The 15,421-nt window shown below is 55.3% G+C and overlaps 1 protein-coding gene across 4 annotated transcripts in view; it reads right to left on the bottom strand.

Moving 5' to 3' along the window:
* Window positions 1–200: 200 nt before the first annotated feature.
* The window catches only part of ADGRD1 (adhesion G protein-coupled receptor D1), a 184,661-nt gene continuing 169,440 nt past the window's right edge, over window positions 201–15,421 (bottom strand). For 2 of the 4 annotated variants that reach the window (XM_073021244.1, XM_073021246.1), the window contains 5 exons: window positions 10,047–10,183; window positions 5,696–5,822; window positions 4,844–4,885; window positions 3,677–3,769; window positions 201–2,448 (listed from right to left, as the gene is read on the bottom strand). In XM_073021244.1, coding sequence (XP_072877345.1) covers window positions 2,353–2,448; window positions 3,677–3,769; window positions 4,844–4,885; window positions 5,696–5,822; window positions 10,047–10,183 — 495 coding nt within the window. In that variant the 3' untranslated portion in view covers window positions 201–2,352. The remainder of the gene's footprint in view (window positions 2,449–3,676; window positions 3,770–4,843; window positions 4,886–5,695; window positions 5,823–10,046; window positions 10,184–15,421) is intronic. The other 2 variants (XM_037987267.2, XM_037987274.2) reach the window with 1 other exon arrangement.

Here is a 15,421-nt window from a genome sequence, read left to right as displayed (position 1 = left end):
CCTGGTTTTTGTTCATGCCCCATCCCTGGGACAGAGGCTCCCGGGGCATCCCCAGAGCAGGGATGTGTGGAGCTCACAGTAGGTGCTGAGTGAATGTCTACTGAGCAGACCCCAGCCTGGGATGTTACTGACGTGTGTTTAGAGACTCACTGTCCTGTTCACATTCCACTAGCAACAGATTTTAAGGAGCACACTTTCTTTTAAGGACATGAAGATTTTATTTCATAAAAATCACAACATATTTTCACAACTTAGTGTCATCATCTTCTACTATAAACTAAACATGTAATTCTTTCCAATTTCTTATTTTTGGCCAAATTATGTGTAGATAATAAAAGTACTGCAGAAGCCAAAACATAGAGCCTATAAATAAAGTGCACGACTTTCATTCATTGGAAATAAAAGGTTTAGACAGGTTTTGTTCTTTACTTATCTTGAAATATTAGCTATATAGATGAATATGGCAACAGTTTAAAAAAAAACAAATAATTCCATCTAAAGTAAAGATCGTTCCTTACTTGATTTCTTTCACTAGAAACTAAATAAGGAGAAATATCCAAGTGTAAATTGTAGGAATACAGTGTTCTCACTTCTAGGTGCTCAAGGGCGTGATGAGGGTCTGCCACCGTGGTCCACGTGACCTGGTTTCTGGGGTCACAGGAGCCTGGGGCAGTGGCTAAACATGGGACTTTAGTCCACACTAAACATGGGACTCTTTGCTGAACAGCAGCCTTGGCCTGCAGCAGCCAGGTGTACCTGCCACAGCACAGGTGCAGGGGCCACACACAGGGCCTGTGGCACTGTCACCATGTGTCAGGTGGCTGTTGCAGCACGGGCCTTGCCTGACAGAAGAGCAAAGGTTCACCCCTGCAGACATACTGCTCCCTGCCTACCCTCCCCATGCAGGAGAGGCCTGCAGATGACTGGTCCACTCCAGGTGACCAGGGGAGAGTTACATTAAGAAGCCACCAGGCGGGATGCAAAAGGGCACAAGCTCCATGGAAAACTCACTCTGAAACAAGGCAGACAGGGCTGCGGAGGGGCCGAATGGAATCATGGTCACAGTTTTAAAGGAAGACTTTCCAGTATGAAAACCAGGTTTGAATGTCTCACCCACATTTCACAGACACGACGGGTGCTCTCGGCACAGTATGAACCTCATAGACCGTATCTCAGTGGTGTCTTAATTCACATCTGTGATCCCAAACCTATGTTCCACAGGATCATGTCCACACACAGGTCCATAACGATTATCCCATCTCCTCTGGGCCTGAGTCTGAGTCCATAAATTTCCCTCAACACAGACGACATGGCTGTCGCCAGCCCTCCCTCTCCAGGTCAGTGGGGACTCAGCGTGGGTCGCCCTCGTGGTGACCAGATGGAGCGCAGGGTGCTACCTGCCACATGGTCTGCCCAGTAGAGTGCCTGTGAGTCATGAGGACGGCTCCGGGGAAGGTGGTGTCTTGGAAAATGCCCTCCATTTTCCATATGGACACCAGGCACTGCAGGGACACGACCAGCTCCTGTGGCCCAAGAACAACCAAGGAGTCTCGCACACAAGGAAAGAAGGAGGGCATCTTAAGGCTGAATTGGGGTCCAAAGAGGCAAAACTCACAGAGGATGGCCAAGAAGCTCCCCCAAGCACTGGCACCATCAGGCGGTCTCAAGGCCCAGAGTGGCTCTTGACGTGAACAGAGGGGACCCCCCAAGGACAGGGCAGAGGGGTCACCCTCACCTGGAGAGTCAACGACTCCCGCCCACGGCTTGAGCTCGGCTTGGGCAGGCCCCAAACTGATGACAGCACAGGTTGGCCCACGCTGGCACCGGCTGTGGGGAACTCACCAGTGAATTCAGACACTGGGGACTCCTCATGCTCTTCCCCACACACCCCCAGCTGCCTGCACCTGACTGTCTGGGGGTGCGTGGGGACCTGAACCACCTCTTTGGCCCTGAGTCCCCAAGTCCCACCAAGGCACAGAGGCTGAACGTCCCCTCCTGGGGCTGCGGGACCTGAGTGTCCTGGCCTCGCTGGGTCTGGTGCTCAGTGACGAAGGGAGACTCAAGGGCACCATCACTGTCAGGCCACTGTGTCCTGGGAGTCCCCAGAGGGAGTCACTCAGCCCATGGGTGGATGCGAGGCAGGAGGGCCCACGCTGGCCTGGGTATCAGGCTGCTGGGCTCAGCAGTGTGCTCTGACAGCCAGAGTCACGGGAGGACGGCTATCTCAGGACCATAACACCCAAGTCCAGACAGCGGCAAGGAGAGGGTCCCACGGGCAAAGATGCGGCGTTTCATTCCGTTTGGGGGGGCGGTGTTCTGAGCGCAGCCTGGCCTGGTTGGCAGCCTCCCGGCTCACACAGCTGACAGGTCTATGCGGTGGGCAGAGTGGCTGCTCTTGTCCCAGGGGCTGAGCTTGGTGGAGGCTGTGCCTGGCCGGGCCCCATTCATCTGCAAAGCATAAACGGATGAGCAGTGAAGGGCCTGCTCCCCAGGGGAGAGCCACAAGCCCAGTGAGCACGGGGAGCACTGGGCCCAGAGCTGCCTGAGGGTTCTCCCTGTGGTGGGGCAAGGTGCATCTCCTGGGGGAGATGAGGATGTGTACACTGTGGCATCTCCACCCGCAGAGTTCTCCACACTGACCTCCCTTCCGGCACCACGAGCATGCTGTGCTGAGTGCTCACTCCCTCCTCTGCTCACCCATCCGCCCGGCACCCACGCTTTCACCCCCGTGCATCTGTCCATGCTGGTGTCATTCCATGGTGAGTCATGGAGCGTGCCACGCACCTGGCACAGTTGTAGCTGTGGGGCTAGAGCAGTGCATGAGCCAGCCAGCTCCCGTGGAGCAGGGCAGACATGGTCCCTAAGCGAATGGAAAACCACACAGCTGTGGGTGGAGGCGGAGTGCGAAATCGGGTGGGAGCGCCTTGTTTGAGCACCATGTGCAGGGAAGGACTTCTGAAGATGGGACACTGGAGCAGGCTCCAGCAGATGGGAAGCAGTGGCACAGTGAGAACCCTAACAGGGCCTGCTCCAGACTGCCTGGGGGCCTGCCTGGGCTCTAAAGGGCAGCGGGGATGGGCCACCTCATGGTCAGTTGATCTCTTAAGTCTTTCCATCCCTAAGTGAACACAAGAAGCCCTGACCCTTCAGGGTCAAAGGGGAGGGCTGTGGTGACTTCATCAGGACACAGGGCACTGTGTGGGGGATACGAGCCCAGAGCACATGCAGCCTGCGGGCCGGAGTCAGGCAGGAGAGGACAAAGACTGCTGGGTACCCGAAGCCACCTCTGCTGCCTGCACACTGCATCCTGCCGATGCACACCCCATCCTGCTGATGCACACCCCATCCTGCTGATGCACACCCCATCCTGCTGAGGCACACCCCATCCTGCTGAGGCACACCCCATCCTGCTGATGCACACCCCATCCTGCTGCCTGCACACCCCATCCTGCCGATGCACACCCCATCCTGCCGATGCACACCCCATCCTGCCGATGCACACCCCATCCTGCTGCCTGCACACCCCATCCTGCTGATGCACACCCCATCCTGCTGATGCACACCCCATCCTGCTGAGGCACACCCCATCCTGCTGAGGCACACCCCATCCTGCTGACGACCGAGACTGGGGACGGAGGATGGGCTGGGACCCTGGGTTTAAGGAGGCTGCACTCACGATGTCCGAGTGGAAGGGCTTCGCGTTGGCTGTGCGGCTGGAGCTGCTCGTGAGGGACCAGACCTTGGTTTTGTGCTTGAAGGCAGCTCTCACCTTGAAAGCAGGGAAGGGAGCACGAGAAGCAATTTCAGAGGCTGCAACAGCCGTAACCAGAGGAGTCTGTGCCGGTGCAACCCCGGAAGCAGATGTGCGGGGAAGGTTGGGATTTGGAAATAACAGAGTCGGAGCTGGTGGCTCCACAGCTGAGCTGTGCATTGCTGCTCTGTGTGGCAGACCCAGGTTGTGTCGCAGGCCAGGGAAGCTGGGTCTGGAGGGGACTCTGCTGGGCTCCTCACACTCAGCAGTGGATGTCCCGGGGTGAGTGTGAGAGAGAAGCAAATAAACAAAAATGCGTGGCGGGCGGGGGGGGTGGACTTCCATGGCTGCACTGCCTTCCTGCCACCCGCATCCACCTCAGGCCTTGCAAGGGGTCACTGGGCGTTGTGATCATGCAGCCCTTCTGCCCGGTCACCATCCTGCTCAGCGACTCTCTGCTCTGCCCTCCTCGGCCCACTTGGCCTGTCCTTGCAAACGGACACCGCCACTGAGAGAGACCGGGCAGGGTGACCCCTCTGCCCTGGCCCATTCCCCACCCCAAGGCAGCTCTCACCACCTCAGCCTGGCAGGGGCTCAAAGCTGACTTGGGAAAAGTTCTCCCACAGGAACAGAAGTCCTTGGGGCAGCCCCTGCTTTCCCCCAGCCAAGTACATGGCAGGTGCCAGGCTCAGAGCAGCACCGAGAATGAGCCTGTGCTGGCTGCCCCAGTCCAAGGAAGCCACATCACAAAAGTCCCCTTCCCAGCTCCCGTGGACAGCAGTCCTCCCTCTCACAGCCAGGCCAGCTTCCCCAAGGCCTTGAGGAGGACTTTGGGGAACACGCCTGCATCTCCCCAGGATGCAGTCGCCACTTCTCCAGGGAGAGAAGATGCTTGTCCATCGCTTAGCAACGAGGCAGGGAGAAGAGTTGCCGAGCTGCAGGCCCAGGGCACACAACTCGTCATCAGGAACACAGCTGGCTCAGGATTTGAGTCCCAGACACCACCCTGACAGGGCAACGCTCTTCCCACTCCTGTGACCTTTCAGAAAGGAAAAGCCAGCTTCATACTGCTAGGAAGTAGAGTGGACGTACCTCTGAATTCAGGAGACAATGGAAGAGGAAGATGAACAGTCCCTGGGAAGGGAGGGAAGAAACAGAGATTAGAGCCCTTTGCGTGTAGTTCGGAACACTGTCTGGAGGTTCCTCCCATGCAGCCTGAGAGTGGCACTGGCACCGCACGCTGTGACACCAGGTCCCATGACCTGGGGCCTGTGAGGACGGAGGGGCGTCCTGGGTCCCACCCTGTGATCCAACCTAGATTCAGGCAGCTGCTTGGACCGAGTTCGGGGGGACGGGGGCTGCGTGGGCAAAGGTGCAATGGCAGGTGGGTTCCCAGGCAGGCTCAGCACAGGGCAAGGGCAGGCACTTCCGGAAGACGTGCCACTGGCCTGCAGACACAGACACAACTCGAGTAGCCCGGGGAGGGCCGGGAGGGCCATGGATGGTGAAGGGGACCCATGTCTGCCCTCCCTTGAGGGCCCATGGGTCTGAGGGCCCTGACCCTTGGCATCCCAAGTCTTTGGTTCCCAGGTGACCCTCCCCAGCCCTTCACACAGAGGGCAGCACCTGGGGACCGCCCTGGCCACCTCTTTGCCTGACTCTCTTTCCAGAGCTGCCACAGCCTGACTGTCTTACTGTCCCTCCATTCCCAGTCAGGACGTGCCAACTACAGATGCCGGCCAGAAGCACAGGCAGCCCCACCCTGAAGGGGTCAGGATCCTGCAGGCCCTGCTTTCTGAGAGTCCTCAGGCTTTGGGGATGCCCTGCATTACAGGCTCCTGAGGTAGGCGGGGAGGGCAGGCCTCCCTCCAGCCCTAGCTCCCTGCATGCCTGCTCCTGACGGCTGGTGGCCCCACCTCGCTGCCACTCCCTGTGGGCTCTCACCTGCAGGGAGTTGAGCGTGGCGAACATGTACTGGAAAACCACAGCACAGCCGTTGACAGCAAGCACGCCAAAGACCCACGAGGTGCCCAGGATGGGCAGCAGCACGGCCACTGCCTTGGCTGTCAACCTGGAGAGAAACAGTGACAGTCATCCTGAGCAGCAGGAGAACAGGTGCAGGCTGTAAGGACTGCCCTCAAGACCCCAGGCTTCCAAATGCGTGTAGGCACCGCCCCACTGGGAGCAAGACCTGGGGTCCTCCCTGCAGGTGGCCTTGGGTGAGGCGTTGACCTGGAAGGAGCTTCGGTGTTTCCTCCATCCCCTCACAGCTGGTGGGTGCGAGAGAGCTCTGGAAAAGTCCAGATAGCACCCCAGGCTCACCCAGGCCACAGGGAGACTCTGCCCAGGCCCAGGGCTTGCATTTGAGCTGTTTGCAAAGATGAGGAGGAGCCAGGCCGGAGGGGAGAGATTCGGGGGACTGAAGCAGCAGAGGGTCCCTGAAGCATCCAGAACCCAGGCCTCCTGTGAGACGCTTGGAAGGGGGCAATGAGGCCTGGGCCTGAAATGAGGCCATGGCCAGGAAGAATCCTCCAGGCCTCTCTGGGCTGCAGCCCACGTGTCCCCCGCTGATCACCTGAACCCTCCTGTGACACTGACAGTGAGTTCTCAGAGGGCAGGACCGACTGACCGTCTTCATGGCCCTGGTCATGCTCAAAGGACGTGCTGAACAAAGGCTTGCTGAACTGCGCTGTGAACTGACAGAGCCCCATCCCCAAACACACCCCCTACCAGCATGCATTTTTATCTCCTTAGAGCCCCACGGGCCCTCGACACAGGACGGGCAGGTTATATATTGACCCCATTCATTTTCTAATAAGGAAACTGAGGCCCCACAGCCCCTGGTAATAGCTAAGGTGATAGAGGGTTTCATCAGGGGCAGAACCAGAGGGTATGCAGACGTCCCCACCTGGGCCAGAGTTAGCACCCACTCTGACTGGGCCCACCAGCTGTCTGCCTCAAAGCCATTCCTGATGTGCTGTGTCAGTCATGGCCAGCTAACTCTAGTCCAGTCCATCCTGACTTCTGAAACAGCTGGGCCTTCCACAGCAGGGACCTTCTGCCTTTGAGCCTTAGAGAAAAGTCTAGAGACTAGTCTAGAGTTCCTGCTGCCCAGGTCAGCCACTGTCACATGCCTCAGTTTACCCCTCATCACTCCGCCCAGTGACTGAGATTGCCACCCTCACAGACTGTGGATTCCCTAAAGGCTGGAACTTGGTCTTTTGTCTCTGTAACCCCTAAGTGCATCCCAGCACCAGGACTCAGAGGCTCTCAGGAGATAAACACTGAATGAATGAATGGTGAACAAATGGACGGCCAGGCAGCAGTGCTGCACGCGGATCTGGCACCTCCCTGGAGGAGGTGAGACGCGGCCATAATGAGCTCCCTTGTCAAGAGCCCAAGAGCCTGGCACTGACAGCTCCTGGCAACGGGTGCCTATAAAACCCAGAAGTGTTCCAGCACTTCAGAGCTCAGAGAAGCTGCAGCCAGCTTGTTCTCATAACACCAACGCAGTAAAAAGAAAACACCTGTCTCTGAGAAACAAAGATATCATGCATTATTCAGCTACAATCTTTACATCCCGGGAAACCATATTTGAAAGGAAAGGTCACCGAGAAATAGGTACCAAAATGTGCTACTTTTAAAGTGATGGTTTGACTTTTCTTAAAATGAACAATAAAAGAAGATATTGGGGGAAGACGCCGAACTGAAGCTCTGAGGAGTCTCAACACGGCCAGAGCTGTCAGTGTCCCTGGTCAAAAGCAAGAAGGGGTCCCTGGATCTGGAGGAGGCTCTGGGCAGGGGGTGTGATTTCCTCTCTGATCTATGACCCCCTTCTGCTCCCCCAAGGTCAGCCCTGGCCTGGGGGGCTCAGGCCGAGTCTCCGGCCCCCATAGTCACCTGCTCACAGGTGCACCTCCATGGGGGTCTCACCCTCACGCCCCCGCCCCCAGGGTCCCTCTTGTAAAACCTGACCATTCCCTGCTTCTTTTTCAGGAGTCTGAAATCACAGTCAATAAACAGAGACTTTTTTAAAAAGTGAAACCAGACTTCTCCCCCTTCTCAGACCTCACCTGTTCTTTTCTCCACTTTTCTTGTGTGTGGCGGGGTGGGGTGGGGGTTGGGGGGGAGTGTAAGCCAACCCTGTGGAGAGCCCTGAGGAAGAATCTTATCTCGTTATTCACTGAGTACTGGGCTGCTTGGCACGAAGAAAATCACTAGAGTAAAACCAGAGGATAAGGAATAGGAAGGTGCTGAGGAAACTTCCTCATGATGTCATGACTGCCCTCTTCCTGCCTGGCGCTGCGGCTCCCTGGCTCTGCTTCCTCAGCCCTGGGAGTCCAGTGTTACACAATCCACACTAAGACTGTGAGGAAGCACCCCCCGGGGGCAGACCTGGCTGCCTAAAGGAGAGGAGCTGAAGGCATTGGGGAATGTGCTGGGTTGCACAATGGAGAGGGACCCAGAGAGGTCTGTCCCCAGAGATGCCTGCCTGCACCTCCCTGGGAGGGACGCATCCCTGGGCTGCCAGATGCAGAGTCAGGTGGGAACAGTGGGCAGTGCCTTCAGCTGTGCCCTGCAAAGACCTGGGCATGCTCTCCCAGGGCATGCCACCTCGAGCCTTCACAAGAGCTGCAGACACAGTGCCAGCCTGTCACCCTGAGGACATTTCCATGGAGAAGCAAAGGCAGTGGACAGAAGCTGCTTCCTGGATGGGCACTGCTGGGAGGCTGGGGGCAGTGGGGTAGAGATGGAAGTTGGTGCACAGGTGTGAGGCAGGTACACGGGGGTGTTCTGTTGACAGTGGGCGTAGTGAGTAGTGGTCTCATCGGGCTCAGACAAGGGAGCATGAGCTTTTGCTTGAGACAAGCTGGCAACAGACTGGCCGACCCTGAACGCTGAGGTGAGGGCCTGGGTAGCTGAGGGCTGGGGTGAGGAAGGGACAGGTCCCTCCCCGGCCAGGCCAGGAGGGGTCCAGGAGACCAGCCTGGTCTCAGCAATGGAAGAGGAAAGGACGTGATCTCTGACCCCACAAGCTTCTCTTCTCGCACGGGGCACAGCCCTTGAAGGTTTGCAGGAGCTGAACAGCCCAAGGAGGCTGCAACCTCTTGTCAGGTTAATTTATGGTGTTTGGAATTCATTACGGACTAATTCTCTCATAGATTCACTGCTGACATATTTACCACTTTTGCTTTCACATCAGAAAAGATATACGGTGGCTGAAGTAACATTACGGAACGTCAGCTGCCTGGTACCCATGCCCTATTCTTCACAAAGCCCCCAAATTCCCTGTGAGGGACCGCCTCCCCAGCTTTCTGGCCCTGTGGTTTGGGGGTGCTGACTGAACAGTCACACAGTCATATGAGTGAATCCCCTCTACAGGGTCTGGCTCAGGGAGGGCACAGGCCCAGCCTGAGTCCCCCTCCTCCTCCAGGTGCAGGCCTCTGTCTGAGCAGGTGGGACAGGGACTCCCCCGTGGGCCTGAACCCCTGCCACAGCCATTCTGCCACCAGGGGGCAGAGTTGACCTCAGCCTGAAGCTAACACGGAGGATGCGGAGGAGGATCTGGGCCCTGGTGCTGCAATTACCAAACAATTCCTGCCATGCCTAGACTTCTGAGCTCTGGACTTTACAGTCACCTGCGTCAGTCTAAGTCCCCCTTCTGTAAGGTCAGCGCATGCTGGGATTTCTGTCACCTGCAATTGGCTGGGCCCTAACAGATGCTGTCAGGACACCCCGATGGCAGTGAGTTGTGTGGCTGGAATCCCTCCCAGAGACCCCCATCCCTTCTCCAGGTGGGCAGCCCTGAGCATGCCAGGACACTACTCTCCCTTGGACTTTCCCTGATGTGCCAGCCAAGGCGGAACCTGTTATCCCGTTCTGCACGTGAGGAAGGTGAGGTGCTGAGAGGCTAAAGAACTCGCTGAGTCCAGCAGATGGCCAGGGCAGAGGCAGGATTGGCAGGGGCTCTCTGGCTCTAGAATCTTCCCCGTTGCCATCCCCCCGCCCCAGCTGCTCATCACCCTGGGGTGAAGAAATCCCTAGGAGAACATCCGTAGACCCTGTTCTTCTACACATGGGAGCTCTGGGGCTGGGTAAAGGCCTTGTCCTGGGTCACGAGAGCCACGCGAGGGCATGAAGCCAGAGCTGCCCCAAGATCGCAGGGACACCGAGCAAGTGGAGGGCTTTGGTGCCGGCCACAGGAGGCAGGAGTGGCTATCTCTCCTGTGACCTCAAAGCAGTCCTCTGGGGGCAGAAGGGCCGTGGCACTGCTGGCAGCCTGAGGTCAACTTACTTGAAGGCACTGGGGTCTCCATGGATCTTGTAGTTGTCGGCGCTGATCTGTGAGATGACTCTGGTCACAGCGATGAGGATGCCAATGTTGACCTGAACAAGAAGCCATGGAGGAAGCTGAGGAGGACCGCGCTGCACCTGCAGGAGAGCGGCATCCGCCTGGCCACTGCCCTCACCACAGGCTACCCCTGCCTGGCCAGGGCTCCTGGGACACAGGGGCATCGCTGGGACAAATCTCACTCTGTTCCGTGGGCCTTTACCAACACACACAACACGCAAGCTTGCCTCTGAGAGCTCCTGTGCTGTGAAAACGGCAGAGCCAAGTTCTAGTCCCAGGAACACATGCAGGCATGAGGGGATGAGCCTGGGCCAGACCTCATCTTAGCATCTGCTCAGTTAGCGTGACCCTGGGCAACTCACCCAGGTCCTCGGCGCCTCAGGGCCCCAGGTGATGAGAATGATGGTGCCTATTGTGCAAATGACTGCTCAAGTGCCAGGCCCCAGCCCAGCGGCTGGCTCTCATCTCCCACCCGGCCCGGGCCTGCGGCTGTGTGAGCCACGGAAGCTGCGGCTGAGCGTCATCATCTCCTGCCAATGCCCCTCCTTGCTGGGAAACTGCTGGACGGCTCCCATTGGGACCTACGGCTGGGCGGGCCACTGAGGGGCCCCCGATAGAGGCTTCAGCACAACCTGCCCCTCACCTGGGCAGCTCCCTCAGTAGGAGGCTGGCGAGGCAGGCACAGCAGGGAGAAGAGTCCCCTAACGTCCTCTGGCTGCAGGGTTAGGGTGAGGGTTAGCCTTCTCTCTTGTGTCTGAAAAATTCTGAGGCCGTGTACAGAGTCAGCAAGGAGCAGCTCCAGAGGAAAGTCCTCTGTCTGAACTCAGGCACGAACTTTCAGGTAATGAACAGGCCTCTACCTAGCCGGCCTCACAGGGCAGCCACTGTCCCTACGCCCGCCTGGGTGCTGCCAGAGCCTGGCAGTCTCTGAAGGGAGCTGCAGTCAGAGAGCAAGCTGCTGGGCCCCACACGGGATGGGCCAACCTCGCCGTTCCACACATCTGCACCCCTGGACTAGGCACCCGCGCCAGGCCTTTCAGAAGCACCAGCTGAGCCCGCCTCACCCTAGGGGCCTTGAAGGCACCTTCTGTGCCCAGGACTTTTCCACTGTGAGCCCTTCCCCTTCCTCCTGGCACAGCTCCCAAGCCCAGGAATCAGCAGGAGACTTTCGCCCAGGGTTCTCTCAGCAGGAGACGGCCCCGTCTGCACGGAGGCTTCAGACCCTCCTGGTGCTGTTCTCTGGGGGAGAACGGTGCATGGTGGGACTGCCCCCTCCTGCCTAGCCCTTTAGGACACTATTGTGGCAGTGAGCACCCCAACTGTTCCCTCCTCAGTTCCTGTTTTCACTGACCACCTCAACACCTGGCAGCTCAGCTCATGCCCAGCTCAGCTGATAGTCTGATGCACCTTAGTTGCCCTTATTTTCCCATCTGTAAAGTGAGGCTAATAATAGAAGTGTCCCAAGGCCAGGGAAGAGAAAATAAGTGAACATATTAGCCACCCAGCATGGCGTCTGCACAAAGAGCATGTCCAGAAATGCGGATGCCCTCCAGCCAACCTCCCTGTGTAACAACAAGCAGAAAGCGGGAGCAGCATGGATGACAGGTCAGTGGTTTTCAAATGCAGTGATGATTCCATTCAACTAGGACAGTGACAAAAGCGTAAGTGATTAATGCACAGTTATTACTTCAAGGAGGGGGGATTTCAACTGCAGACCACTGATGGTCACTGATGTGTGAGTGCGGCCTGTGCCCTCGGGGCAGGCTGGCCTTGGCCATCTGCCTGGGAAGCACTTTTGTGCCTCCAGTGGTGGCTACAGCATCACACAGAGGGAGGGTGGAAATGAAAGTTGCCCCAAGTCAAATTGCCACAGACTCTGCTTGCTCTTCTTACTGAGATTCAGAAGGTTTTCTTGAATAAATGCTTTTGGTGTGCATGCCTTTGTTTCTAGAATTCCGAATACTTTTTCAAAACAATTCTTCCAGTTCTTTCCTTGTTTTGGGGGTGGAGATTTCCCTAGGTCCTGACTCTGCCATTCTGCAACTCATGCCCTTTCCCTTGAGGGATTTCTATTCTGGGTACCTTGCCCACTGACACAGGCGGGGACTGATCTGTAACAAGATTGGAAACAACCTGAACGTCCACACCCAGACAGGAGTGCAGGGCTGACAGACACACCCAGAGAGCAGGGCGGGGCTGCCGCTCACACCCAGAGAGCAGGGCGGGGCTGCCGCTCACACCCAGAGAGCAGGGCGGGGCTGCCGCGCGCACCCAGACAGGAGGGCGGGGCTGCCACTCACACCCAGACAGCAGGGCGGGGCTGCCGCTCACACCCAGAGAGCAGGGCGGGGCTGCCGCGCGCACCCACTCTATAGAGCACTTTCTGGGTCTGAGACAGACTGAGGCAGCTCTTCGTCGGTGAAGAAGCCACAGCCCCCACATACACTGAAGGCCGCGATGGGGTGGGTGTGTAGTTACAGTCCCCCTATCTGCACAAACCCCCTGTATACCCATGAAGCCAGCATCACGGGTTACCTGTTTGGAGGGAGGGCGGAAACCAGGGAATATGCAGAAACACACATAGGCAGACACATTTATGCATAGATTCTCAAGCTTTTCCTTTCAATTTTGTGTTGCCAATTCAAAAATCAAATTCTTTAACTAAATTTTAGTTTTAAACAATTATAAGTTAAAGGAAATAATATGAAACCCATTGCCTGTGAACTGAGCAGTGTCTTTGGGGTCAGGTGGAATAGAAAGTTAGTGATGCAGTGTTCCAGTGATTCAGGGGATGGAGAAACCATGAAGCCTGGGACCCATGAGAGGGACGCCTGGAGATGCCAGAGAGGATCTCGAGCAACTTGAGTGAGTGCAGCGTTCTCATCAACCAACACCCCACCTGAGCTCACGATCCCATCACAACCAACACCCCACCTGAGCTCAGGGTCTCATCATCACTCCTGCTTTGCCACTGGAGGCTATAAAGTGTGGTTCTGCCCCAGACCTCTCGCTGTTAAGCTGAAAGATGCACACACGACTGTTCCCAGACTTTTCTGACAAGGCCACTGAAAGGATGACCAACTTGCAGCAAAATGTTTTGCCAACGTGAAATGCTACAAGTGATTAATTTGAGATTTCAAGGCCTTTATCTTGACCGCTTTGCGTAAGATCCACTCTAAGTGTTTCATAACGGTTAAGCTGATCACATTATTACTTGTCAGAATTCATCATCTTTCCTTTTTCTCCAAAGATTTTGCTGTGTCTTTTTTTTTCTTTTAGTCTGGGTCAGTCTGCTTTCATTTTCCTGGCACATTTTTTCCATCTTATCAGGATGATACATTTGCTGTAACTTTATAAGAGGAGGAGCAGCTCGCCATGGCCTCCAATCCTGTATCAGTGCAGTGAAGTGGGGGACTGTGGTTGCGAGTGGAGGAGCAGCTCGCCATGGCCTCCAATCCTGTATCAGTGCAGTGAAGTGGGGGACTGTGGTTGCGAGTGGAGGAGCAGCTCACCATGGCCTCCAATCCTGTACCGGTGCAGTTAAGTGGGGGACTGTGGCTGTGAGTGGCACAAACCTGACATTTCATGAAAATATAAAACAGAATCAGACCCTCACTCCATTTCACTCACCCTCATCCATGCCTGGCCGTATGGTACACCCACACTCGACTACGAATCAGAAAATGTCCTGGGAGTGAGGCCTATACAGTGTAGAGTACCATGGATATTCCAGCAGCCAAGCATCTCCCCATTAGAACAGCAACAAGCCACTAAAGGCAGATAGATGTCAAAGAAACAACTCACAGGCCGCGTCGCAGAAGAAAAACAGGAATGCACATGGAGGCAGTAGAACTTTAAAGCAAAGCTCTCGTGGCTACTCTGAAGGCCAAGATCACGGTGATCTCTGGTAGGAGGACGGAGGCAGGACTGCATAGGAATCCTGGTGTTCTGTTTCTTGACTTAGCTCAGGGTCACCAGAATGTTGATTTGTGAAAAAACATTGAAATGGACACCACTATTTCACAATGAAAGGGCTATACAGGTACAAACACATATACAAATACGTAGTTTACACAACAGTGTGTGCCTCAGTCTGTTTTCTGCTACATAACAGAATACCACAGACTGGGTAATTTGTAAAGAACAGAGATTTAGTTCTTACAGTTTGGGAGATGGGGAAATCCAAAGTTGAGGGGCCTGCATCTGGTAAGGGTCTTCTTGCTGCACTGTACCATAGCAGAGGTCGGAAAAGCAAGAGAGCACAGAGAGAGGGTGTTGCGGGAAGTCAGGGACCCCGAACGGAGGGACCTGCTGAAGCCGTGACAGAAGAACATAAATTGTGAAGATTTCATGGACACTTATTACTTCCCCAATCAATACTCTTTCAATCCCATCATCTTTGTAAGCTGAGGATGTATGTCGCCTCAGGACCCTGTGATGATTGCATTAACTGCACAAATTGTTCGTAAAGCATGTGTGTTTGAACAATATGAAATCTGGGCATCTTGAAAAAAGAACAGGATAACAGCAATGTTCAGGGAACAGGGCAGATAACCATTAGGTCTGACTGCCTGGGAGCCAGGCATGACAGAGCCGTATTTCTCTTATTGTCAAAAACAGGTAAGAAATATCGCTGAATTTTTTCCCCAGTAAGGCTTATTAATAAGTAACAGCCCTGGGAAAAGAATGCATTCCTGGGGCGGGGGCCTCTAAAATGGCTGCTCTGGGAGTGTCTGCCTTATGCAGCTGTAGATAGTGATGAAACATGCCCAAGTCTCCTGCAGTGCCCCCAGGTTTATTAGGATTTGGAAATTCCTGCCTAGTAAATTTTAGTCAGACTGGTTGTCTGCTCTCAAACCCTGTTTCCTGATGTTTATCAATAACAATGCGTGCACAGCAGGACAGGGAACCTCATTAGTAATTCTAGTTTTGCCCTAGCCTTGTGACCTTGCCCTGCCCATCTGCCTTGTGATATTCTGTTGCCCTTGAAGCATGTGATCTCTGTGACCCACACCCTATTTGTACACTCCCTCCCCTTTGAAAATCACTAATAAAAACTTGCTGGTTTTACGGCTCAGGGGGCTTCACAGAATCTGCTGACATTGGATGTCTGCCCCAGACACCCAGCTTTAAAATTTCTCTCTTTTGTATTCTTTCCCTTTATTTCTCAGACCAGCCGACACTTAGGGAAAATAGAAAATAACCTATGTTGAAATATTGGGGGCTGGTTCCCCTGATAAGAGAGAAGGGGGATAAACTCATCTTTTAATCAGAAACCCACTCATTCAGTAATGAACTCACTCCCACAATAGCAGCAT

Source organism: Chlorocebus sabaeus, chromosome 11 (genome assembly GCF_047675955.1).
Source record: "Chlorocebus sabaeus isolate Y175 chromosome 11, mChlSab1.0.hap1, whole genome shotgun sequence".
NCBI classification, from domain to species: domain Eukaryota; kingdom Metazoa; phylum Chordata; class Mammalia; order Primates; family Cercopithecidae; genus Chlorocebus; species Chlorocebus sabaeus.
This window is presented reverse-complemented; position numbering and strand designations above follow the sequence as displayed.